This window comes from Ranitomeya variabilis, chromosome 2, assembly GCF_051348905.1.
Source record: "Ranitomeya variabilis isolate aRanVar5 chromosome 2, aRanVar5.hap1, whole genome shotgun sequence".
NCBI lineage: Eukaryota > Metazoa > Chordata > Amphibia > Anura > Dendrobatidae > Ranitomeya > Ranitomeya variabilis.
The window spans coordinates 619,935,999-619,963,828 of NC_135233.1; the positions used below are offsets into that span (position 1 = coordinate 619,935,999).

The window sequence follows — 27,830 nt, forward strand, 5'->3', positions numbered from 1 at the left end:
GACCTTGCCCTGTCTTGGATTGCCTCATACCTTTCCGACCGCACATTTAGTGTTTCCCACTCTCACACCACCTCCTCATCCCGCCCTCTCTCTGTTGGAGTCCCTCAAGGCTCTGTCCTAGGGCCCCTACTTTTTTCCATCTATACCCTTGGCCTAGGACAACTCAAAGTCCGATGGCTTCCAGTACCACCTGTATGCGGATGACACTCAGATCTACCCCTCTGGCCCAGATGTCACCTCTCTGCTGTCTAGAATCCCGAAGTGTCTGTCAGCCATATCCTCCTTCTTCACCTCTCGCTTCCTACAACTCAATGTAGACAAAACCGAACTCATCATCTTTCCCCCATCTCACGAATCCCCCCTACCTGATCTATCTATTATGGTAAACGGCATCACGCTCTCTCCCGCACCTGAAATCTGCTGCCTCGGGGTAACCCTCGACTCTGCCCTGTCCTTCAAACCGCACGTCCAAACTCTTGCCACCTCCTGTCGCCTCCAACTCAAAAATATTGCCAGAATCCATCCGTTTCTCAGCCCACAATCTACCAAAACTCTTGTGCATGCCCTCATCATCTCCCGCCTCGACTACTGCAACATCCTCCTCTGTGGCCTCCCCGCTAACTCTCTTGCACCACTCCAGTCTGTCCTCAACTCTGCTGCCCGGCTAATCCACCTCTCTCCTCGCTACTCCCCTGCTTCACCCCTCTGCAAATCCCTCCACTGGCTCCCAATTCCCAAACGAATCCAGTTCAAACTACTAACACTGATCTACAAAGCCATCCACAACCTGTCCCCTCCCTATATCTCTGAACTAATCTCCCACTATCTTCCCTCACGTAATCTTCGATCTTCCCAAGACCTCCTACTCTCCTCCACACTTATTCGTTCCTCACACAACCGCCTCCAAGATTTCTCCCGAATATCCCCCATCCTCTGGAATTCCATGCCTCAACACGTCCGATTATCCACCACCCTCGGATCCTTCAGACAGAACCTGAAAACCCATCTCTTCAGGAAAGCCTACAGCCTACAATAACCGAGCAGCCGCCTCACCATCGCCAGAGCCGCCGCCTCTCCATCACCAGAGCCACCGCATCGCCTCGCTCCCTACCTTCTGTCTCTTCCCCACTATCCCATAGAATGTAAGTCCGCAAGGACAGGGTCCTCTCCCCTCTGTACCAGTCTGTCACTGTAAATGTTTACTGTAAACGATATCTGTAACTCTGTACGTAACCCCATTCTCATGTACAGCACCATGGAATTAATGGTGCTATATAAATAAATAATAATAATAATAATCCCCCTTATGTCTGTGCTGACACTGATCCTGCAGGAAGTGATGGAGATCCCGGCACATCCCCCTTATGTATGGGCAGACACAGAACCTGCAGGAGGTGATGGAGGATCGGTGTAGATATGAGGTGACCTCCCACGTCCCTCCACGCTATATGTCAGCGCCATCCCCCGCTGCTTTCCCATCAGCCCCCTGCTCCGGTTGCGGCCGCGGTGATTTCTGGGGCGGATCCGCTCTGTAGTTTCTCGGAAAAGCCTCCGCTTAAAAGAAGCTCAGAGCAGCCTGCCCCGCCCCTCTGCGGCCGCGGTCTCTGATTGGCTGAGGGGCGGGGCCGTCCATTACTATACTGAGAGCTGTCAGTGATCGGCAGTCACACAGTGCGCGAGGACAGCGGCGGGCGATCACCGGCGGCAGCAAGGTGAGAAGAGGCAGAGTATACAGTATATACACCTGTGTGCTGTGCTACTATGTATATACAGGGGGATGACAGGTACCTCTGTGCACTCTCGGGGGGGCCTTCAGACTGCACTCTCGGGGGGGGGGGGACACTACCTGCGCTATAGAGAGATGCACAGGAAGCTGCAGGTGGTTTTTGGTTTTGCTCTACTTCCTCAGCTAATGAGGGCGTGGGGGATGTAATATCACTGAGTAACAGCCGTGGCCCCCTAGGGTCATCTGGGCCCTTTTATTTGGTATTATCTCTTTCCCTGCCGATCCTAAGCTTAGCGATGTGTAGCAGGTCCGGTGACCTATGTGCTGTGTCTGCGCGGTTCAGTGGGTGACCTGTGTACCTACCTTATACCGAGCCTTGTATGTACCTACGTTATACCGAGTCTTGTATGTACCTACCTTATACCAGCCTTATATCGGGTCTTATACCAGCCTGATACCATATGCTGAGAAAATATATATACATATGTATATCAAAATATAATATAGTAATAAAAACTAGAAAATGTGTGTGCAAAAAGTGCAAATAAAGTGCACTAGTGAAAAAACAAAATATATGTGAAGCCTATTATAGGCAAAAATATAAACAATGTAGATAGCAATATATGCGCCAAGAAAAATAATAATATATGTGAACTATATAAGTGATAATATTTACACCCAGAACACATATAATGAGCGCCAGGTTCGGTGAGCAAGAAAAAATGAAGTACATACCTGATCCTTTTAGGGGTCCGATCCTCCAGGGGTGCGCTGTACCTGGAGGATCGGACCCCTAAAAGGATCAGGTATGTACTTAATTTTTTCATTTTTTCTTGCTCACCGAACCTGGCGCTCATTATATGTGTTCTGGGTGTAAATATTATCACTTATATAGTTCACATATATTATTATTTTTCTTGGCGCATATATTGCTATCTACATTGTTTATATTTTTGCCTATAATAGGCTTCACATATATTTTGTTTTTGCACTTTATTTGCACTTTTTACACACACATTTTCTAGTTTTTATTACTATATTATATGCACTTTTCTTGCAGTTCAATTTTTTTATATAGTGTGTTGCACTTTATATATACCTTTTGATGCACTTTTGTGTGCCTCGTGGTTCGAGCAGATGAATTTCAGGCATTTCTCCTATATACATACCTGGCATTTTTTGTGTCCGTTTTATTGGTGCTAGTGTATCTTCACATATATATTTTGATATACATATGTATATATATTTTCTCAGCATATAGTCTATACTTACCTCCAGGTACAGGCACACTTTTGTATGTGCCATTTTTGCCCATTATATTTTTAATAAAGGCATGCATTCGCCTCCGTCCCCGGCTGTGCCGGCTCCTGTACTAGTAGCCACTGAGCCAGGATTGCGCGCACGTTTCCTTGGCATTCGCCTCCGTCGCCGGCTCCTGTACTAGTAGCCACTGAGCCAGGATTGTGCACACGTTTCCTTCTACTTTGACACTTTTCCCGGCAGATGTGCGATCGTAACGGCGGCCGGCGGCTCCGGCAATGGCTGATTGAGCAGATCGACAGCAGCATGTACCCAGGACTGGTGTGGGAAAATGGCAGCAAGACGCTGTTCCGTATTCCATGGAAACACGCAGGAAAGCAGGACTATAACCAAGACGTGGACGCCTCCATATTTAAGGTGAGGGGCGCGGGTGACACCACGACATTGGGGGTCTGTACTTCTCTCTAGTAAACGTTTATTATCAGAGATAGGAAGGGAATAATGACTGAATGTTGTGTCTGCGGCTCGGGCTGAACGGAGCAATGGACACTGCCGTGTATCCTGCTGTCCCGGAAAGGATGAGGTTATGGGACATTCAGGTACTTCCCTTTTACTGAGCAAATAAAACATTACACACACATCATCCATGCCGGGCACATTACACACACATCATCCATGCCGGGCACATTACACACACATCATCCATGCCGGGCACATTACACACACATCATCCATGCCGGGCACATTACACACACATCATCCATGCCGGGCACATTACACACACATCATCCATGCCGGGCACATTACACACACATCATCCATGCCGGGCACATCACACACACATCATCCATGCCGGGCACATCACACACACATCATCCATGCCGGGCACATCACACACACATCATCCATGCCGGGCACATCACACACACATCATCCATGCCGGGCACATCACACACACATCATCCATGCCGGGCACATCACACACACATCATCCATGCCGGGCACATCACACACACATCATCCACGCCGGGCACATTACACACACACATCATCCACGCCGGGCACATTACACACACACACACAGATCATCCACGCCGGGCACATTACACACACACACAGATCATCCACGCCGGGCACATTACACACACACACAGATCATCCACGCCGGGCACATTACACACACACACAGATCATCCACGCCGGGCACATTACACACACAGATCATCCATGCCGGGCACATTACTCTCTGCAGTGATCTGATCTTGTTTGTTGTTTGCTCTGTATTGATACATTTGTATCCAGCGAGGAGCACAATGTGCGGTTTCTTCTGTCTCCTCCGGCTGCTCATTGAGGAGCTTTCTCTTTACCTGGTTCTGCAATATGTTCACTTTTTTAAGAGACAAAATCTCAGATTCAGATACCATAGTATGAAAAAATGATCCTGGGTTTGTCAACCGAAACTAATATGGATATGTACCCTATGGAGCTCCCAGATAACATTAAAATATGAAGATATGGAGCATATCAAGCACTAGAAATCACATAATTATTAAAAGATAAAAGTTTAATAACAAAAATAAATAATGGCAAACATTGAATCACATATTACAAAGGTCAAAAACAGAGCTATCTGAGTTCAGCTAAGAGTGCACCAAAAAAGACCATTCGTTCACAGTACCTACATAGCAAGGGGGATGGTATTCCCTTTAATGGCTCTTACCCATATCAATGTCTGTGGATGAAGACACGCGCCCCAACGCGCGTTTCGCATCCGCTTCCTCAGGGGGCAAGATGGTCATAATGTCCCCAATCTCCTCTTTATATAATCACCATTGGTGGCGCATGTGGTCGGAAGTGCCAGTACATATATATATGAGCAATATAATAAATGCAAGAAAAATAATTCCAATATATTAAAGGTGAAGTGTACAATTAAAATACAAAAAAAGGGGTATAGAAAGAGGACATTATGACCATCCTGCCCCCTGAGGAAGCGGATGTGAAAAGCGCATTGGGGCGTGTGTTTTCATCCACAGACATAGATATGGATAAGAGCCATTAAAGGGAATACTATGCCCCTTGCTATGTAGATACTGTGAACTAATGGTCACTGACTTTTTTAAAAATAATGTTACGATGTTTTGCTTAAATTTACCTATGTGGTAGTAGGGAGGCTGCTATCCCCTAATAAAAAAAACAAAACCTTTTTTTTGTATTGTTACTTTACATATTTCCAGTGGGGTTTTTGTTTATATGACTGGCTATGTGATTTCCCCCATTTTCCATGTTTAATGTCTGTGATGTAACACCACTTTTTTGGTGCACCCTTAGCTGAACTCCGATAGCTCTGTTTTTGACCTTTGTAATATGTGTTTCAATATTTGTCATTATTCATCTTTGTTATTAAACTTTTATCTTTTAATTATTATGTGATTGTCTAGTGGTTGATATGCTCCATATCTTTGTATTTTTTAATGTTCACTTTTTTTGTAGTTTTTGTTTATTTTGTGAGAATTCAGAAGAAATTAATGCTGCACTGATGTCTGATGGCCGGGGGTCCGGCAGCTGATACTGGGGGGCCTGTAGGAACATTTTGGCTTCATGTCTCTGATGCTTCCTGTTCTGTGGTCTCTCAGCAGAGATTTCTCAGTCCTGTGGCATCTGTGTGGTTACTTATTAGTGCTGAACGAATATACTCATTACTCGAGCACGCTCGGGAGTCATCCGAATATTTTTTAGTGCTCGGAGATTTAGTTTTTCTTGCCGCAGCTGAATGATTTACATTTGATAGCAGCATAAGTACCTGTGGGGATTGCCTGGTTGCTAGGGAACCCCCACGTACTTATGCTGGCTAACAGATGTAAATCATTCAGCTGCGGCAAGAAAAACTAAATCTCCGAGCACTAAAAAATACTCGGATGACCCCCGATCATGCTCGAGAAATCTCGAGTAACCAGTATATTCGCTCATCACTATTACTTATCCTTCCTTCTCAGGTTTCCATCCTCCTCCTCACTGATATCTTATCTCTCTGCTCCTTTCATTCTCTGTGTAAAGGCCCCGTCACACTTAGCGAGATCGCTAGCGAGATCGCTGCTGAGTCACAAGTTTTGTGACGCAACAGCGACCTCAGTAGCGATCTCGCTATGTGTGACACGCACCAGCGACCCGGCCCCTGCTGTGAGATCGCTGGTCGTGTCGGAATGGCCTGGACCTTTTTTTGATCGTTGAGGTCCCGCTGACATTGCTGAATCGGTGTGTGTGACACCGATCCAGCGATGTCTTCACTGGTAACCAGGGTAAACATCGGGTTACTATCGTAAATGTAAAAAAAACAAACACTACATACTCACATTCCGGTGTCCGTCAGGTCCCTTGCCGTCTGCTTCCCGCACTGACTGACTGCCGGCCGTAAAGTGAAACCACAGCACAGCGGTGACGTCACCGCTCTGCTGTTAGGGCCGGCGCTCAGTCAGTGCAGGAAGCGGATGGCAAGGGACGCGAAGGTGAGTATGTACTGTTTGTTATTTTACACTGGTAACCAGGGTAAACATCGGGTTACTAAGCGCGGCCCTGCGCTTAGCAACCCGATGTTTACCCTGGTTACCCGGGGACCTCGGCATCGTTGGTCGCTGGAGAGCGGTCTGTGTGACAGCTCTCCAGCGACCACACAGCGACGCTGCAGCGATCGGCATCGTTGTCTGTATCGCTGCAGCGTCGCTAAGTGTGACGGGGCCTTTACAGAAAGTGAAAGACTCTTGGGAATTTTTATGACTTTGGGTTTTTACTGCGACACTTGATAAAGTTTCCAAGAAGATTTTCGAAAAATTACTGTAAGAGACTGGAATAATTTGATGAGACTCGTGCTTTCCTCATCCAGAAGACTCATTACAATTATAATCCTGTTACATTTCATTAGTTATTCCCCAAATCTCAGCGACCTCAGTGTTCAGTATTCCTCCTGTCTGCCAATACCACCTAGTTGTGAACTCTGCCCTGGTTTGCTGCCCCCTAATGATGCCGCCGCTTGGCTCTCCTTACCCTCTGTTGTCCCTGGATCTGTCCTCCAGTAGGTCCAATGTGATCAGTGGAGCGTGTGCAGATGCACCGAATAACCCTGTGTGATAAAACCCTCTCTCTGGGGTCCTCACTGATGTGACCACTTGTAGCACAGCTCAGATATGTTATACTCAGCTCCCAATCACCCTGTGTAATAAAGCACCCTTACCACATCCTCACTGCCCTTACAGCCGGGTTGTAGTCAGGGGTGAACCTAGCCTCTCTGCTGCCTGAGGCGAACAGAAAAATGGCGCCCCCCCCCCCCCCCCCCCTGTAATAAAATCAGTACAAATAAATCTGGTTTACTCTTTACTAGCCTAACCTGAACACATGGAAAATACATACACTTTTAAATAGGAATATATTTGAAACATCGATCTTTACACTTCTTCAGGGACTAAATGCCGCCTGCGGTGAAGTGATCACCTTGCTTAGTGTGCCCTTGGCTGGGGAACAGTGCTTACTGTAGTGCTTCTTCCCTGGCAGGCGTCCGTGTCGTACAGATGCGGCACACAGTTGCCACACGTGTTACACACAAACGGACACGGATATCTCCAGTACCGTTTTTTCCGGTACCGGAAATATCAGGATGTGTGAAACCAGCCTAAAGCCACATTCACACGTTCAGTATTTGGTCAGAATTTTACCTCAGTATTTGTAAGCCAAATCGAGAGTGGGTGAGAGATCCAGAAGTGGTGACGTGTTTCTTTATACTTTTCCTCTGATTGTTACTCTCCTGGTTTTGGCTTACAAATACTGAGGTAACATACTGAACATGTGAACGTGGCCTGATAGCGTGTTTCTGATACTTCTGACTTCCCGCAAACAGCTGGAGCGGACAGCGACGCCCATCTGACCCGTAACGGACTGGGATTGCCCCTGGGTGAGTATAATCTAACCTTTATTTCTCATCTTTCAGGTTACATCGGGGGTTTATCTACAGCATTACAGAATGCTGTAGATAAGCCCCTGATGCCGGTGGCCGCAGCTCATATATGATTTTTGGGGTGACAGATGCCCTTTAAAAAGGTACTACTGGCCTCTCAGATCCTCAATATTAATCTGACCTGATATCCTATGGGCAACTATAGTCATTTTGCTATCAGGTCAGATTAATATTGAGGATCTGAGAGGCCAGTAGTACCTTTTTAACACCCCCTCCCCCTTTTTTTGTTCGTTGGTTATAGGGAAAGGAAGAACAGAGAGAGAGAAAGGAAAAAAAGAAAGAAGGGAAAGAAAGAACAGAGAGAGAGAGAGAAAAGGAAAGAACGAACAGAAAGAGAAAGGGAAAGAAAGAGGGGAATGAAAGAAAGAACAGAGAGAGAAAGAAAGAGGGTAAAGAAAGGAGAGAGAGAAAGAAAGAAAGAGGGGAAAGAAAGAACAGCGAGAGAAAGAACAGAGAAAAAAGAAAGGAGAGAGAAAAAAAAGATTAGAGAGGGAAATAAAGAACACAGAAAGAAAGAACAGAGAGAGAAAGATTAGAGAGGGAAAGAATGAACACAGAGAGAGAAAGAGAGAAAGATTCTATAAAGAAACTATAGCGGCCCGGCTCCCATTGTAATGCCCACCTGAGCATCCCGCTGCAGGACATATGATCTGCTCACATGGCCGGCATCCCCGATTCCAAGGCGATCCCGCTATCCACGCTGTCGGAGGAGGACATGGTGATGGATCTGAAGCATTCCCTGAATGCCTCCATGGTTCCGTCACAATCTCCTCCTGAAATTACATCATTTCCGGTCAGCTTCCAGCACGTCACTTCCGGTGGAACGTCAGTTGCGAGTTTTAAAGTGCTCCGCCGTATACTCCTGTGTCCACAGGAAAAGTAAGCTCCCAGCCGGGACTGTCCCGCTGGATCCGGGACGGTTGGGAGGTATGAAATTTGCTCCCCACCATACACCGACATCATACACGCACGGCTCCACACACCTCATACACACACGGATCCGCTTTGTATGCCTCTTACACACACAGCTCCGCTCCGTACACCTTGCGCACACACAGCTCCACTCAGTACACACATGGCTCCACTCCGTAAGCCTTGTACACATGCGGCTCTGCTCTGTACACCTTGTACACACGCGGCCACGCTACGTACACCTCCTACACACGGCTCCACTCCGTAAACCTTGTACACATGCGCCTCTGATCCATACACCTCGTACTCATGCTGCTCCGCTCCGTACACACATGGCACCGCTCCGTACACACATGGCACCACTCCGTACACACATGGCACCACTCCGTACAACAAGTACACACATGGCTCCGCTCCATACACCAAGTATACACATGGCTCTGCTCCATATATCTTGCACACACGCATCTCTACTTTGCACAAATCATACACACAAGGCTCCGCTCCGTACACCTTGTACACACACGGCTCCGCTCCGTACACCACATACACACACGGCTCCACTCCGCACACCTCGTACACACACGGTTCCACTCTGTACACCAAGTACACACACAGCTCCACTCCATACACCTCGTGCACACACGGCTCCACTCCGTACGCCTAGTTCACACACGGCTCCGCTCCATACACCTCGTACACATATGGCTCCGCTACGTACACCTCGTACACACACGGCTCCACTCCATACACCTCGTACACACACGGCTCCGCTCCATACACCTCGTACACACATGGCTCCGCTACGTACACCTCGTACACACACGGCTCCACTCCGTACGCCAAGTACACACACGGCTCCGCTCCGTACACCTCGTACACACATGGCTCCGCTCCGTACACCTCGTACACACATGGCTCCGCTACGTACATCTCGTACACACACGGCTCCGCTCCGTACACCTCGTACACACATGGCTCCGCTACGTACACCTCGTACACACATGGCTCCGCTACGTACACCTCGTACACACACGGCTCCACTCCATACACCTCGTACACACACGGCTCCGCTCCATACACCTCGTACACACATGGCTCCGCTACGTACACCTCGTACACACACGGCTCCACTCCGTACGCCAAGTACACACACGGCTCCGCTACGTACACCTCGTACACACATGGCTCCTCTCCATACACCTCGTACACACATGGCTCCGCTACGTACACCTCGTACACACACGGCTCCGCTCCATACACCTCGTACACACATGGCTCCGCTACGTACACCTCGTACACACACGGCTCCACTCCGTACGCCAAGTACACACATGGCTCCGCTCCGTACACCTCGTACACACATGGCTCCGCTCCATACACCTCGTACACACATGGCTCCGCTCCGTACACCTCGTACACACATGGCTCCGCTACGTACACCTCGTACACACATGGCTCCGCTACGTACACCTCGTACACACACGGCTCCACTCCATACACCTCGTACACACACGGCTCCGCACACCTCGTACACACATGGCTCCGCTACGTACACCTCGTACACACACGGCTCCACTCCGTACGCCAAGTACACACACGGCTCCGCTACGTACACCTCGTACACACATGGCTCCGCTACGTACATCTCGTACACACACGGCTCCGCTACGTACATCTTGTACACACACGGCTCCGCTCCGTACACCTTGTACACATGCGTCTCTGCTCTGCACAAATCGTACACACACGGCTCTGCTCCGCACACGGCTCTGCTCCACACACCTCGTACACACACGGCTCCGCCTCCGCTCCGTATACCTTGTACACACATGGCTCTGCTACATCCACCCTGCAAACCCCTCCTGACCCCACACATCAACTTCCCCTCATCCAGCACCATGACAATCAACACAGCAGAGTCCTGCATACACGAGGACCATGTGACCGCTGACTCCTCCCCTCCTGTGACCTCATCACAGGTCCTGTGTGCACAGAGCAGCCATCCATCAGCAACCCGAGGAGATGCATAGAGAAGAGCGACTTCAGCGTCAGGACCTGTGATGACGTCACATGAGTTGGGGAGGGCTGGATGAGGAGATCCAGGACGGAGCCCTGATTAGACTCAACAGCGTAGTGTAGTAACTGAACCTGCGTCTCCGACGCAAATCCAGTTACTACACCGACAGAATCTGCCGCCCCCTCTCTTCAGGGGCGGCACTGCCGCCTGAGCCGGAGAGCTCAACTCGCCTCATGGTAGCGACGTCACTGGTTGTTGTAGTACAACATCTCTGCTATGCTCAGCTCTGCTATGTCACCATCAGCTTTACTATGCTCAGCTTTGCTGTGTCATTCTTAACTCTGCTCTGCTGTCATTTTCATCTCTGCTGTCATTTTTCATCTCAGCTCTACTATGCTCAGCTCTGTTGTCATTCACAGCTCTGCTATGCAATTATCAGCTCTGATATTCTAAGTGCAACTCTGTCTTAGCTCTGCTATGTTCTGCTCTGCTATGTTCTGCTCTGCTATGTTCTGCTCTGCTATGTTCTGCTCTGCTATGTTCAGCTCTGCTATGTTCAGCTCTGCTATGTTCAGCTCTGCTATGTTCAGCTCTGCTATGTTCAGCTCTGCTATGTTCAGCTCTGCTATGTTCAGCTCTGCTATGTTCAGCTCTGCTATGTTCTGCTCTGCTATGTTCTGCTCTGCTATGTTCAGCTCTGCTATGTTCAGCTCTGCTATGTTCAGCTCTGCTATGTTCAGCTCTGCTATGTTCAGCTCTGCTATGTTCAGCTCTGCTATGTTCTGCTCTGCTATGTTCTGCTCTGCTATGTTCAGCTCAGCTATGTTCAGCTCAGCTCAGCTCTGCTATGTTCAGCTCAGCTCAGCTCTGCTATGTTCAGCTCAGCTCAGCTCTGCTATGTTCAGCTCAGCTCTGCTATGTTCAGCTCAGCTCAGCTCTGCTATGTTCAGCTCAGCTCAGCTCTGCTATGCTCAGCTCTGCTATGTTCAGCTCAGCTCAGCTCTGCTATGTTCAGCTCAGCTCTGCTATGTTCAGCTCAGCTCAGCTCTGCTATGTTCAGCTCAGCTCAGCTCTGCTATGTTCAGCTCAGCTCAGCTCTGCTATGTTCAGCTCAGCTCAGCTCTGCTATGTTCAGCTCAGCTCAGCTCTGCTATGTTCGGGCTCTGCTGCGCATGCTGGCCAGGGCGTGATCAGGTTTCCTACAGGAGACTAGAGCATTCAATGTGACATGTTCATAAAATATGTCTCTACAATGTTTGTACACCCTGCCATCAGTCTGATTACTCTTCATGTTGATTATTTCATCTGGATACATATATTTTGTAACAAAAGTAACACTAAATGTTTATAAATTCATGTTTGTACCAATAACAGTAGCCAGGCATAACAACTAAACACAAAACCAGGATATATTTTGATCCTAGATAAAGAGATCCAAGAGTAAAAATGTATAAATTTATTTCAATATCATTAAAACACAAATGTAAAAAACAAGATGTCTCAACAATAGGAGAGATGCCACAAAACATTCCTTATAAGTGGATATAGATATACATAATTACCATAATTAAGCAAAATATTCAAAATAAAAAATGAAAATAATTTTTAGCATGGGTGATTGCCTATTTCTAATAATCATCAATTATTGTAAAATATACACTCTATTATAAGAGGTATCCATTAATAAAGTGCACAGTGCCAATCAGGGAAATTCAATTATTAATATTAAATGTAGGATCACAATAATTCAATAAATGAGCTTTAGAAAGACAGCAGAACTGACACTTTGTGCTTATAATTAAAGTATAGCCATAATATTACAGGAGTCCACAAAGGAAATAATATAGGTAATAAGTAAAAGGAACTCAACATATGACCGTATAAGTCAAAATCCTATATAGTACAGTGACAGCGCAGACCCAAACCAAACAGTGTGGGAGGACAAAATACTCATTTACCTAAGGATTAATTAGATTTGCAGAGCTCAAATTAACTTACATAGAATTATGGTAGTGTCCCCTCACCCCGACGCACGTTTCGCTGCTGGCTTCTTCCTGGGGTATGACTTGCTGAGGGGTGTGGTGTATTTATGTGAAGAGGTGGCCAATGGAGGTGCCTATGATCCGAGGATCAAGGAGGGGCGTGTAGACACATGACGCCAATGCCGCACCCCATTGTATGTCGTAACTTCCTGGAAACTGCTCCGTGAACCGCACGCCTGGAACACAAGCGGTCACGATAAGAGCACTTCCGGAAGTTCACCTGGGTCCGGGAAATCGGCGCATGCGTACTGCCCACAACAGATCCAATAATTGAGATAGGTTGGTATAAAAGCTGGAAATATTTTAATCATGTAAAGTGACAGCAGAGTAGTGTCTATCGCTAATTGATAAATGATAAACATCAATTGATAAGACTCTTTTTCTCTGTCGCCCATGACGGCACCACGGAGAGAGGGGATCCGCCCACCAAGGACAGGAAACCTACAGATAAAAAGGCGGTACCACTCTCCCACATCAGTTGGTTTCCTTTTCTTGATGGGAGACCTACGGACTTACCAGAAGATCGACGTGGGATTCCGGGGCCAATCAGTCCGACTCAGGCAGCTGGGGTCCCTCTGCCTCGGCTGGTGTGGTTACCCGAAGCGCCACCGCTGGGGCTAGTGGGCCTCTAGGGTGTGCCGGGGATGTGACATGGAGTTCGCGGTCACCTCCCCGGGTAAGATGCAGCAGCGGCAACATCCAGGGGGGTCCCTCTGTGGTTGCGGGAGGAGCGGCGCGGCCCTCCCTAAAAAGCGTCGGCGTGCAGAGCCGCGCTTTAAGGGGCTACATAGGACCGGGAGCCCGGCAGACTACTCCATATGTGCTTACAGCGCATGCCCGAGATTCACAGATCTCTCGATAGCGCAGGAGCACTGGAGCTGCGCAGGCGCCGGGTGGGCGCTTCTGCGCAGGCGCCGGCAGTAGGCGCGTCTGCGCAAGCGCCGGCGTGGGGCATCTGCGCGGGCGCCAGCGATGGGCATCTGCGCCGGGTCTGCGAACAGAGCATCTGGGCAGGCGCTGGCGATGGGCGCTTCTGCGCAGGCGCCGGCGAGAGGCGCTTCTGCGCAGGCGAGCATCGTCTGTGCAGGCACTAGCAAACGGCGCTTGGCGCCGTCACCGAGTGCGCAGGCGCAAGTTCAAAAAAGCGGCGTGAATCTCCCGCATAAGAAGGGGCTGCTTCAGACCGGCAAAGACTGTCTCTCTTTCTCTCGGCCTGGGTAAAAATTACTTCCAGTCATTGGATTCTGAGCATAATAGAATCAGGACTGAAATTGACGTTTCAAAAATACCCTCGTCCCTCCTTTATGATAACACCTCCGTCTTCAGCGGAGGAACAATTGGCGTTGGAGAACGAAGTCATCGGGTTAGTGGAAAAAGGAGTGCTCCTGGAAGTTCCCCCAGTAGAAAGAGGGCAAGGGTACTATTCCCCTCTATTCCTGAGAAAAAAACCAGACGGGTCCTACAGGACGATCATAAACTTGAAAACCCTAAACAGTTTCCTAGAGATTCAAGCATTCAAAATGGAAACAATAAAGTCATCTATAAAAATGCTGTTTCCCCAATGCTTCATGGTAGTCCTGGACCTGAAGGACGCATTTTACCACGTCCCCATACACAAAGATCACAAAAGGTTTCTCAGGATGGCAGTTCACATCGGGGGGGTATTACGCCACTTCCAATTCTCGGCTCTACCCTTTGGTCTAGCCATAGCCCCAAGAGTTTTCACGAAACTGGTTGCGGAGGTAATGGCTCATCTCAGGGAACAAAACACCCTGATTGTACCATATCTAGACGACTTTTTGGTGATAGGCTCCTTCCCCCCAACACTGCGAAAATCAGCTGGCAACAGTAATACATTCTTTAAAGGAGTTGGGCTGGCTAATAAACTTAAGAAAGTCCAGACTATCGCCTTCCCAGGTCGTCCAGGAGTATCTAGGTCTCACCCTAGACTCCATAAAAATGGAATGTCGGCTTCCGGGGGACAAAATACAAAAAGTAAAAAGTCTAGTATCAAAAATCCAATCTCTACCCTCCATAACTCTCCGACAGGCTATGTCCCTCTTAGGCTCCATGACTTCATGCATCCCCGCAGTCCAGTGGGCTCAGCTCCATTCAAGAGACCTCCAATGGCAAGTCCTATCAGAACAAGTCTCTCTAGGGGGGCACTTAGAAGGGCGGTTAACATTATCTCCTCACACAAGTCACTCACTAATCTGGTGGACATCGCAGGAAAATCTTTCCCGGGGAGTCCCGTGGGTGTTCCCAGTTTCAAAAGTCCTGACCACGGACGCAAGTCCCACGGGGTGGGGAGCTCATCTCGGCGATTTAGTAGCCCAGGGCACTTGGTCATTAGCACTAGCAAGCAAATCTTCCAATATGAAGGAACTCCTAGCGGTCAAGTTTGCCCTGCGGGAATTCTTGGGAGCCCTTCACTCTCACCATGTCAGGGTGATGTCAGACAATCAGGTGGTGGTATCATACCTAAATCACCAAGGGGGTACTCGCTCCAAAAATCTAATGGAGGTGACCAAGTCAATTCTACAAATAGCCGAGAGCAACCTTCTATCCCTGACAAGCCTACATATAAAGGGAGTGGACAACTACAAAGCAGACTTCCTCAGTCGTTCCAGTCTAAGACAAGGGGAATGGGAGCTAAATCAGGCAGTCTTTACCCAGATCACAAAAAGATGGGGGGTACCCAAGATAGACCTCTTCACAAACCACCTAAACAAAAAAGTAGACTCCTTTTGCTCCATAGCTCCCCTGGGAAACCCAGTAGTAGTGGACGCATTCCTAATCCCTTGGCAACACCAGCTGGCTTATGCTTTTCCTCCTCTGGCTCTGATTCCGGCAGTGCTGAGGAAGATTCGGGAGGACGGGGCTCTTGTAATCTTAATAGCCCCATTCTGGCCGAAGAGGCCTTGGTTTTCTTGGATGAGGAAAATGTCAATATCCGACCCATGGGTATTACCAGACCTCCCAAACCTACTATCCCAGGGCCCGGTTCATCATCCACAAGTCAAGAGCTTACACTTGACAGCATGGCTTTTGAGAGGAAGCTATTAGAAGGCAGATGGTTCTCTCCAGGGCTAATCTCAACTCTATTACAAAGTAGAAAACCTGTCACAACAAAACAATACGGGAAGATATGGAAAAAATTCCTTTCATCATCAGGTGCGGAAATAGGGGAAAAAATCCCCCTTAAATCCATATTAGAATTTTTGCAAAAGGGGTTGGAGATTGGGTTAGCCACGAGCACCCTAAAAGTTCACGTGGCAGCGTTGGGAGCCCTATTTAATTTTGATTTAGCTTCAAATAGGTGGGTCTCTAGGTTTATCAGAGCAGCTGCGAGATCAAGACCTCTTCCAGTAAGGGTTATCCCCCAATGGGATTTAAATTTGGTCCTTAAAGCCCTGACTAAACCTCCCTTTGAACCATTAGATGAAATCTCATTGAAAAACCCTATCTCTCAAAACTTCCCTGTTGGTCGCCCTCACATCTGCCCGTAGGGTTAGTGACATACAGGCACTTTCAGCTAACCCCCCTTACACACAGTTCTTAGACGATAGGGTCATTTTAAAGATAGACCCAGCATACCTCCCGAAGGTGGCTTCCAGGTTTCACAGATCTCAAGAGATATCGCTCCCCTCCTTCTGTTTCAACCCTAAAAACGGGGAGGAACAAATATTACATACATTAGATGTCAGAAGATGCCTCTTGCAATACTTAGAAGCCACCAGAGAGAGTAGGGAGGATGCCTCTCTTTTTTTGTGTTTTCAGGGTCCCCAAAAGGGGAAAAAAGCCTCCAAGGCCACTCTAGCGAGATGGATCACGGTCGCCATCAGCCTGTCATACTTGGCAAGTGGAGTATCCACTCCAGGGGACGTCAAGGCTCACTCAACGAGAGCAGTAGCAGCCTCTTTGGCGGAGAAGGCTGGAGCTTCAATTGACCAGATATGTAGAGCTGCTACCTGGTCCTCACCATCTACATTCTATAGGCACTATAGATTGGACCTTATCTCCTTTTCAGACCTTACCTTCGGGAAAAAAGGTTCTGGAAGCGGTGGTCCCTCCCTGAATGTACAATCTATGCAAATCTCTCCGTGGTGCCGTCATGGGCGACAGAGAAAAATATAGTTCTTACCGATAACGGTATTTCTCTGAGCCCATGACGGCACCTGTACATTCCCTCCCTTCACTTTTGGGTGTGCACGCTAATATAGTGTCATAGGTTATTTTATGATAGGTCACGCGGTATCTCAATTAAGTTAAGTAATATTGAAACTAATAAGCTGTTCCATAGTCTCCCATCGTTCTCTAGTAAACAACTGATGCAGGAGAGTGGTACCGCCTTTTTATCTGTAGGTTTCCTGTCCTTGGTGGGCGGATCCCCTCTCTCCATGGTGCCGTCATGGACTCAGAGAAATACCGTTATTGGTAAGAACTATATTTTTTTTGCTCCTCATTTTATTTGCGGCATTTTTTCTTCTACCTTCTTCAATATGTATGCAGGAGGATTTAACTATTATCAGAGAGGAGCGTGCAGTGCTGAGGAGGAGCAGAGAGAGGAGCGTGCAGCGCTGAGGAGGAGCAGAGAGAGGGGCGTGCAGCACTGATGAAGAGCAGAAAGGGGCATGCAGGACTCAGGAGGAGCAGAGAGGCATGCAGGACTCAGGAGGAGCCGAGAGAGAGAGGAGTGCAGCACTGAGGAGCAGAGACAGGGGCGTGCAGCACTGAGGAGGAGCAGAGACGGGCGTGTAGCACTGAGGAGGAGCAGAGACGGGCGTGTAGCACTGAGGAGGAGCAGAGACAGGGGCGTGTAGCACTGAGGAGGAGCAGAGACGGGCATGCAGCACTGAGGAGGAGCAGAGAGAGGGGCGTCCATGACTCAGGAGGAGCAGAAAGAGAGGCGTGCAGCACTGAGGAGGAGCAGAGAGGCGTGCAGCAGAGAGGGGCATGCAGCACTGAGGAGGAGCAGAGACAGGGGCGTGCAGCACTGATGAAGAGCAGAGAGAGGGCCTGCAGGACTCAGGAGGAGCAGAGAGAAGGGCGTGCAGCACTGAGGAGGAGCAGAGAGAAGGGCGTGCAGCACTGAGGCGGAGCAGAGACGGGGGCATGCAGCACTGAGGAGGAGCAGAGACGGGGGCGTGCAGCACTGAGGAGGAGCAGAGACGGGGGCGTGCAGCACTCAGGAGGATCAGGTGCTGCTGGGAAATGTAGTTTTTGAACATAAGAACAGTTCAGACCGTTTCTCTGAATCTGGATGCACAAAGGAGCAGAAGGAAATGGGTAAAAAAAAGACACAAAGTATCAAGAAAAACTTTGTTTCTCTTGTCCTGTAATCTTGTCATTGTGGGAATAATCCTTTATTGTTAACTGAGATCTCCTTCCTCAGGTATCTGTGTGTGGTGAGGCTTCTTCGTGGACACGCATCTCTAGTGATCGGTTACATGAAATGCTTTGGGATTACTTTGGGTCCTTCTCCTTTCTGCAGGTTTTCCTCTTGGCTGCTGACAAATATTTTCTTGATGAGCGATGCTGATGTCTTAGGCAGCTGCTGGTCTCTCTATACATTTTCTGCTGTTTTGATTGATTGGGTCCTGTTAATAGAAGGAGCCTCTTTCACCCCTATTGTTGCAGGCCTGGGCGATATTCAAAGGGAAATTCAAAGAAGGCGACAGAGCGGAGCCGGCCACCTGGAAGACGCGGTTACGCTGCGCCTTAAATAAAAGTCCTGACTTTGAGGAGGTGACAGACAGATCGCAGCTAGATATATCCGAGCCCTACAAAGTCTACAGGATCGTCCCAGAAGAAGAGCAAAAGGGTAAGTCGGCTCAGAAAAGACATTGTGCACTGTTTCTCCTAAGAAAAATCCCAAGAAAACAAAGATGGAAGCTCTGGAGACCATCGCAGCTCCCACCTATAGTTACTGGAGCGAGGGTCTGCCTGGATGACGCGGTTGATGCCCCCCAGTCCACACCAGGATATCTCCCACAATATGAGTGGAGGGATAAGGTCTTGTAGGGAGTAAATGATGTGATCAGTGTCTGCGAGTAATGAGGTTCCCACTAGAGCGGGGGCTTTTTAGTAACCGCCGTCGTTAATAAGTAGCTGCTCGTTTGCGATCTGTCGGCAGCGATAATTATCTCCATATTTTGGTTTTGCTCCTCTAGGTAAGCTCGGGGGCGGCTGTCTGAATGAAGCCACAGAGATGGACTGCAGCCCGTCAGACATCGAGGTGAGAAGAGAGAGCGAGATAACGAGGCGGATATCGCGCCAGTGCAGGAATGAAGGCGGCCATTGTGCCATCAGTAGACGCTTCGTCCCATTATGTCACCTCCGTGCATGAGTCTCCTGATACACTGTTACAATGCAACATGGTGGAAAGCGCAGATGTGACTGTGCAGGTGGATGATACATCGTATCCTGCAGCATCGGGGATTTATGTGTCAGTGGGGTTGGACGGTATTTCTGCAGTGTTTCTGAAAAGACCCTGCACGGATAACTGGCTCCTATGTATCCTGTATGTAATGAACCACTCGGGGGTCACCGTAGTCCCCGACATGTCAAGAGCGGCAACACTTCGGGGGTCTCCATAGTGCCCGACATGTCAGGGTAGGCCGCACCTCGGGGAGTGTATGAGCTGTATATATAAGAAAGCAGGTATATGAAAAGACCTTACAGGGATAACCTGCTTCTTATGTATCCTGTATCACTCAGGGGTCTCCGTAGTCCCCGACATGTCAGGAGAGGCCGTACCTCGGGGGGTGTATGAGCCGGAGCAGGTAGATGAACGGTGTCCATTACAGGCAGGTTGAGGTCTTATAGTGATAGTAACCAGCATATGCTGTAAGCCAGGAGCAGACCGCGCTCCGTATTCTGGTAACGTCTCCTTATTTCTCCTCATTTCTCGTTTCAGACGTCTACTGATGATTATTTGGCTGTAATTAAGCGCAGTCCGTCCCCGGCCAAGGACACGTGTCAGAAGCAGATCCTGCAGGACTGGCTGCTCTATAATCACAGTTTGGGTGGGTTTCCTTTGCGGACGGCAGGGATCTGTCTTAATATTTCAGGGTCTTCTCAGGATCCTCTTGGATCCCCCCCCTTCCTCCTCTTCCTCATCCGTGTATTGCAGAGTTTGAGTTTGCGTCGCTCTGGTTCAGGGCTGCGATACCCAATGATGTGCAATGACTATGGGGGTGAACGTCACAAGGGCCTTTATACACAGTGGCGGCACAGTCCCCAGTATCAGTGCTGACCCTGTGGGGGTTTCTCTGGGTTTCTGGACGTAGGTCACTGATGGCGGTTTCTGTTCCCCTTAGGTCTGCACAGTTTGGACGGCTACACAATGTACATGAATGATTCCTCCTCGCCGGCCGGTAAGATGCAAAGTAAAACTCTCCGAAGTCTTGACTCGATGCAATGGTTTCTGTGCGGGGGTCAGCGTGATGTGGGAACATGGCTGCTTTTCTGTAGATATTGGGACCCTGTGGGCCACGTTCACACCACCATATTTTCAGTCCACGTCCTGTTCTTGATACATCTGGGGTGATGAGTGCCGGATACCGGGGGTGATGAGTGCCGGATACCGGGGGTGATGAGTGCCGGATACCGGGGGTGATGAGTGCCGGATACCGGGGGTGATGAGTGCCGGATACCGGGGGTGATGAGTGCCGGATACCGGGGGTGATGAGTGCCGGATACCGGGGGTGATGAGTGCCGGATACCGGGGGTGATGAGTGCCGGATACCGGGGGTGATGAGTGCCGGATACCGGGGGTGATGAGTGCCGGATACCGGGGGTGATGAGTGCCGGATACCGGGGGTGATGAGTGCCGGATACCGGGGGTGATGAGTGCCGGATACCGGGGGTGATGAGTGCCGGATACCGGGGGTGATGAGTGCCGGATACCGGGGGTGATGAGTGCCGGATACCGGGGGTGATGAGTGCCGGATACCGGGGGTGATGAGTGCCGGATACCGGGGGTGATGAGTGCCGGATACCGGGGGTGATGAGTGCCGGATACCGGGGGTGATGAGTGCCGGATACCGGGGGTGATGAGTGCCGGATACCGGGGGTGATGAGTGCCGGATACCGGGGGTGATGAGTGCCGGATACCGGGGGTGATGAGTGCCGGATACCGGGGGTGATGAGTGCCGGATACCGGGGGTGATGAGTGCCGGGTACAGGGGGTGATGAGTGCCGGGTACAGGGGGTGATAAATGCATTATAACCTTGCAGTGTAAATATGCTGCCGATCACCGGACAATTGCGCAAAATTCTTGATCATCGGGTAAAATAATTATCATCTGTGTAGATGATTTGCGCTCCCTATAGCAATGGCACTGAGCGATCTGTAGCGCTCTCGCCCGACATCATCAGACAATTACATGAGCGCCAATCTACGTTTGTTTCATGCCGCTGGTTGGTTCTTGTAAAGCCAGTGATCCCCGGAGCAGATTCTCACCGCTGGCAGACGCGGAGGCCAGGCGGTATGATAATGGATTACTAGGTCACATCTGTATGCGTCACCATTGTATGAGGCGACTGTTCACACTGAGCCTCAGACATCTTACCTTTATAGATGTTACAGCTTCTCCTGTAGATTGGGCGAAAAGGCGAGAGATAAGTTCTGTTACCGTAGCCGAGACGCTGTCCTAAATGAGTTTTCCTGTAAGTCGGTGGCCGAGGACAGACGCTCCAGCAGTTCCGATCACTTTCCTGCTAGATACATAGTTGTGGGTTCATATTGCTTTCCTGCTAGATACATAGTTGCGGGTTCCGATCACTTTCCTGCTAGATACATAGTTGCGGGTTCCTATCACTTTCCTGCTAGATACATAGTTGCGGGTTCATATTGCTTTCCTGCTAGATACATAGTTGCGGGTTCCGATCACTTTCCTGCTAGATACATAGTTGCGGGTTCATATTGCTTTCCTGCTAGATACATAGTTGCGGGTTCCGATCACTTTCCTACTAGATACATAGTTGCAGGTTCCTATCGCTTTCCTGCTAGATACATAGTTGTGGGTTCCTATCACTTTCCTGCTAGATACATAGTTGCGGGTTCATATTGCTTTCCTGCTAGATACATAGTTGCGGGTTCCTATCGCTTTCCTACTAGATACATAGTTGCGGGTTCCGATCACTTTCCTACTAGATACATAGTTGCGGGTTCCTATCGCTTTCCTGCTAGATACATAGTTGTGGGTTCCTATCACTTTCCTGCTAGATACATAGTTGCGGGTTCCTATCACTTTCCTGCTAGATACATAGTGGCGGGTTCCTATCACTTTTCTACTAGATACATAGTTGCGGGTTCATATCGCTTTCCTGCTAGATACATAGTTGCGGGTTCCTATCACTTTTCTACTAGATACATAGTTGTGGGTTCATATCGCTTTCCTGCTAGATACATAGTTGCGGGCTCCTATCACTTTCCTACTAGATACATAGTTGCGGGCTCCTATCTCTTTCCTTCTAGATACATAGTTGCGGGTTCATATCACTTTCCTACTAGATACATAGTTGCGGGTTCCGATCGCTTTCCTTCTAGATACATAGTTGTGGGCTCCTATCACTTTCCTGCTAGATACATAGTTGCGGGTTCCGATCACTTTCCTACTAGATACATAGTGGCGGGTTCATATCGCTTTCCTGCTAGATACATAGTTGCGGGTTCCTATCACTTTTCTACTAGATACATAGTTGTGGGTTCATATCGCTTTCCTGCTAGATACATAGTTGCGGGTTCCGATCACTTTCCTACTAGATACATAGTTGCGGGTTCCTATCGCTTTCCTGCTAGATACATAGTTGTGGGTTCCTATCACTTTCCTGCTAGATACATAGTGGCGGGCTCCTATCTCTTTCCTTCTAGATACATAGTTGCGGGCTCCTATCACTTTTCTACTAGATACATAGTTGCGGGCTCCTATCACTTTCCTACTAGATACATAGTTGCGGGTTCCTATCACTTTCCTGCTAGATACATAGTTGCGGGTTCCTATCGCTTTCCTACTAGATACATAGTTGCGGGCTCCTATCGCTTTCCTACTAGATACATAGTTGCGGGCTCCTATCACTTTTCTACTAGATACATAGTTGTGGGTTCCTATCACTTTCCTTCTAGATACATAGTGGCGGGCTCCTATCTCTTTCCTTCTAGATACATAGTTGCGGGTTCCTATCGCTTTCCTACTAGATACATAGCTGCGGGCTCCTATCACTTTCCTACTAGATACATAGTTGCGGGTTCCTATCACTTTCCTGCTAGATACATAGTTGCGGGTTCCTATCACTTTCCTGCTAGATACATAGTTGCGGGTTCCTATCTCTTTCCTGCTAGATACATAGTTGCGCCTTGCTGACTGATACATTTGTTGCGTCTGTTGTTTCCATTCATTGTATCGTTGCTTTTGTTAAAAATAAACAAAGTATCAGATCTTTGTGCCTGGAGGGCGCGGAGGCCCCGTAACTTTCCCCACAAGCACTGAGTCACGTAGAGGAAGCACCTGCGCTCCTGTCATGGAGGTGACCGTCCCTGTCACTGGAGCGCGGCGAGAAGAAACTGTTACTGTTCCGTAACGTGACGCAAGAGAAACCCGTGGGGGGGAAACGGCAGACTGCCGAGCGCTCCCGATATCCCCTGCGCTCACATTTATTATCACAGTCCCTTCTGAAAGTGACTTTATTTTGCTTCTCTTGTACCGAGTCACATCGTGTCTTGGCTACGTTCCCACCATCAGTTTTCGATGTTGCAGATTTTCTGCATCCATTAAGTAAGATGGGTAAAAAAAAATCACCAAAAACTCATCATGGGAACACAGTCTTATACTCCAGTCACATCCGGAGCTGCATTTAGAACTTGGCAGATTAGCTGAAGGTCCCAAAAAATATTGAAGTTGCACAAAGCAGCCTCTAATGTGTCTGGGGGGCCACGACTCCCCCGGTGTCCTCAGTCGCCTTACGTCCTTTGTCACTATGTATTTCGGCACTCATTGTATCCTTCCTGTCCGCAGCAATGTCACAGATGATTATCCAGTTTTATTACGGAGGGAAAGCGGTCAGTCAGGTCACAACGACTCGGCTCGAAGGATGCCGCCTGACCGCCGGTCATCTGGCTGGAGAGAAAGCGTTGGTGGCTGAGGGCCTAGAGAACATCCGATTCCCATCCTCTGACTACATCGCCAGTGAACGGCAGCGACACATCACCAAGAAACTGTTCGGACACTTGGAGAGGGGCGTCCTCTTATATAGCAATAGACATGGGATTTTCATTAAGAGGCTCTGCCAGGGAAGAGTCTTTTGGAGCGGGAACTGCATGCCGTACAAGGACCGATCCGTCAAGCTGGAGCGTGATGAGGTTATCAAGATATTCGACACCAATCAGTACATAAGAGGTGAGCGGACGATCCCAGCGTCTGTGCCGCGGAGGCCTCTGTGTGCAGCGGAGGCCTCTCTGGGCCATGGAGGTCTCTGTGCGCCGCGGAGGCCTCTCTGGGCCATGGAGATCTCTGTGCGTCGCGGAGGCCTCTCTAGGCCATGGAGATCTCTGTGCGCCGCGGAGGCCTCTCTGGGCCATGGAGATCTCTGTGCGCCGCGGGGGCCTCTCTGGGCCATGGAGATCTCTGTGTGCAGCGGAGGCCTCTCTGGGCCATGGAGATCTCTGTGCGCCGCGGGGGCCTCTCTGGGCCATGGAGATCTCTGTGCGCCGCGGGGGCCTCTCTGGGCCATGGAGGCCTCTCTGGGCCATGGAGATCTCTGTGCGCCGCGGAGGCCTCTATGACGCTTTGTCTCAGTTCCTCTTCTTTGATTCTTTATAATGAATGGAAATGTTGCCGACGTCTTCAGGCTGGAGATTAACCATTTCCTGCCAGTACGTGCTTTCTGGGTCAGCTCAGGATCGCTGTAGTGTAGATCGGGGACTTTCAGGTGAATTACCTGTGACTTATATGGCCAGAAATGTTTCTTATCTTCGTGCACAAACAATGTGATGGCGTCAGGAGCCTGATAGGCCTGTAAGGTCAGAAGCAGAATATAAAGCTTCTATAATACACAGGTGCAGGATATTATATGGGTGATGGTCTCCGCCATGTACAGCCTAATTCTCCCCTGATCTGATGGAATCGGACAGTTTTCATCTCTTCTTTTTTTTTTCCTACAGAATTTCAGCAGTGTTACTCCAGTCAGCTGAGACTCCCGGACAGCAGAGTAACATTGTGCTTTGGGGAAGAGTTCCCGGATACAACCCCCGTCCACATGAAGCTGATCATTGTGCAGGTGAGAAGGGCGACATTCCCCTCCTAGACCTCGTACAGAAGACGGCACTTCTTACACCACTAGAGCCGACTACTGACGGGAAAGTCCTTCACCTTACAAAACCTTCCCCTCATCCAAATTTACTTTCATCAGAATCTTCAGGATCTCTGTTCTATTCCTAAAGGGACGTTTTTGTATTGTTTTAAAGCCTAATTAAGATATTTTTATTTTTAGAGATTAATTGTATTAATTTATATCTTAGAAAATAGAAAATATTGTTCTTTTCTAGCGGTGATCACCGAGAGATACAAATCCTGAGAGACGCAGCAGGGAAATCTCAGACTGTGATCTCACTACAAGAGTAGATGAAGGGCGGAATCACTGACGAAATGACAGATCACAAGTCACCTAACTGTATCCGAGCTCTCCTCAAAAAGTATCTTCACTGAGCTGCAGCTCAGCTTTCCAAATATCGGCAGCACATTCTGAGAATGTATCATCCTGAGCTGTATCTCAGCTTTTCCATTCTTGGCAGCACATTCTGAGAATGTATCATCCTGAGCTGTATCTCAGCTTTTCCATCCTCAGCAGCACATTCTGAGAATGTATCATCCTGAGCTGTATCTCAGCTTTTCCATCCTCGGCAGCACATTCTGAGAATGTATCATCCTGAGCTGTATCTCAGCTTTTCCATCCTCGGCAGCACATTCTGAGAATGTATCATCCTGAGCTGTATCTCAGCTTTTCCATCCTCGGCAGCACATTCTGAGAATGTATCATCCTGAGCTGTATCTCCGCTTTTCCATTCTTGGCAGTACATTCTGAGAATGTATCATCCTGAGATAGAAACTTAAATAAACCTCCTTCTCACAGCTCAGGATCTGTTACAGGTGTTTCCAGTCTGACCTTTGAGTTACATAGGATTGTTACATTTCACGGCCAGATTTCTACATTTCTTATACTTTTAGTAGAATTTTCCTGTAAACAAAAGTTTGCAACTCTTTTCTATAAAGGGGGCTGCTTTCAAAAAGGTGCATGACCAACGAAAAGACTGACTTCTGGCACATGGACGCCCTAAGATGCACCAAACGTATAAGGAGCGGGGGCATCTCAGGACCCCGTGCACATCAGAGTGTTAGCCAACCTTAGTCTGCTGTGTATGGGGGGCCGACCAACTGATTGTTGGGGACAGTGTTGATTGGGCATGTCTGATGTCACTGCTGATCGTTCTCCTGAGTGCACTCCTGCGTATGGAGGAGATGGTGGTCTCGTCCGGCCAGTAACATGGCTCAGCTAATCTCCAGGATCTATTGTCCATGTCTGGTGTATAAGAGGAGAAGTCCCCGTCTTCATCTTCCCGTGCGTCTGACCTCGGCTTTCATCGTCTTCACTCTGGTCTCTCTAGGTTGAACAGCTTGGTTTGAAGCAGCTCGCAGACAACTCTCTCAAGAGCTACAACACCGGGGGTCTGCATTTACTGCCGGACCCCCAGCTGGATCCCGGGCCTCGTCTACTGCCGGACCCCTGCACCACCCATCAGAGGGCCTTCTACAGAGAGACGCCGCAGATCACGGTCTGACTGCCGCCCCGTCCCCACAGAACTACTTGTACATTACAGATGGGTTTATTTTTATAAGTTTTTATATTGATCCTTTGTATAGTGTGAACTGGAGCACATGGGACTGAAGCCTTCGCCCTCCTCCTATAATTTGCATAATTCTGTAAAAATGTTCAACAAATTGAGTTGTTGTGGGTTTTTTTGTTGGTTTTTTTTTTTTTGTTATTTTTACATTTCTGCTTCATTCTCAGTCTTCATGTTAATTGGCTACAGAACGTATATAGACCTGGTGCGGAGCTCGGCCACGTTACCTGCCCACACACCTGAGAGAGACACCTCCATACACTGGAACAGTCTGCTCTGCCAAGTGTGGTCAGTATGGAGAAGGGAGAAACCCTATAGCAAGTCTCCTGCGTCCTCTCCGCCCGGCCCCTCTGTCCTCTCCATCCCGGCCCCTCTGTCCTCTCCATCCCGGCCCCTCTGTCCTCTCCGCCAGGCCCCTCTGTTCCATCCAGTCCCCCTTTAATATAATATGTTTAGGGGCTTTTAGTGAACTTATTCTGAAGTCCTCACATTTCTCACTGTGCAGAATGTAAGTAATGAGGTGAATTCTATTTTCTACCATTGTCAAATCTGCTGAATGTTCCTCTTTCTCGGGTGTGTGATGTGAGCGGATGTTTGCAGGATTCTTCAGGACTATTCCTGGGGCTCCTATAAATGGGACTTTTCAGGCTTCTTTTTTGATAAAACCATGAATGCAGTAAGGAGACCACCGCGGCCATCTGACGGGTATGACGGCCTATCGTCATCATCTGTGTGTGATCCCTGCAGGATGATCATTAATGCCGCAGCATTGTACTGGTCAGTAATGTGAAGATTCCTCATGTAGGGCCCACATTGGTCTTTGTGCAGGGGCTCCGGGGTCTGCGGCGTCCCCCGCTCACATGCATTTGCATCGTTATCACTGGATGGAGCTACAATGTGTCACTTTGTATTTATTTTGGACATTTTGCATCTGTTCCTTATAAATAAATTATTGTCTTGTC

The 27,830-nt window shown here is 48.8% G+C and overlaps 1 protein-coding gene across 2 annotated transcripts; it reads left to right on the forward strand.

The window, feature by feature from the left end:
* Positions 1-1,583: 1,583 nt before the first annotated feature.
* On the forward strand, positions 1,584-27,830 carry IRF8 (interferon regulatory factor 8). Of its 2 annotated transcripts, none has more exons than XM_077288863.1 (9): positions 1,584-1,712; positions 3,230-3,403; positions 18,606-18,789; positions 19,139-19,203; positions 19,885-19,993; positions 20,288-20,344; positions 23,987-24,367; positions 25,132-25,247; positions 26,632-27,830. In XM_077288863.1, the coding sequence occupies exons 2-9, from the start codon at positions 3,230-3,232 to the stop codon at positions 26,803-26,805; spliced, it is 1,260 nt and encodes a 419-aa protein (XP_077144978.1). In that variant the 5' UTR covers positions 1,584-1,712; the 3' UTR covers positions 26,806-27,830. The 2 variants fall into 2 exon arrangements, with proteins under 2 accessions (XP_077144978.1, XP_077144979.1); XM_077288864.1 differs by lacking the exon at positions 1,584-1,712 and adding an exon at positions 1,882-2,104.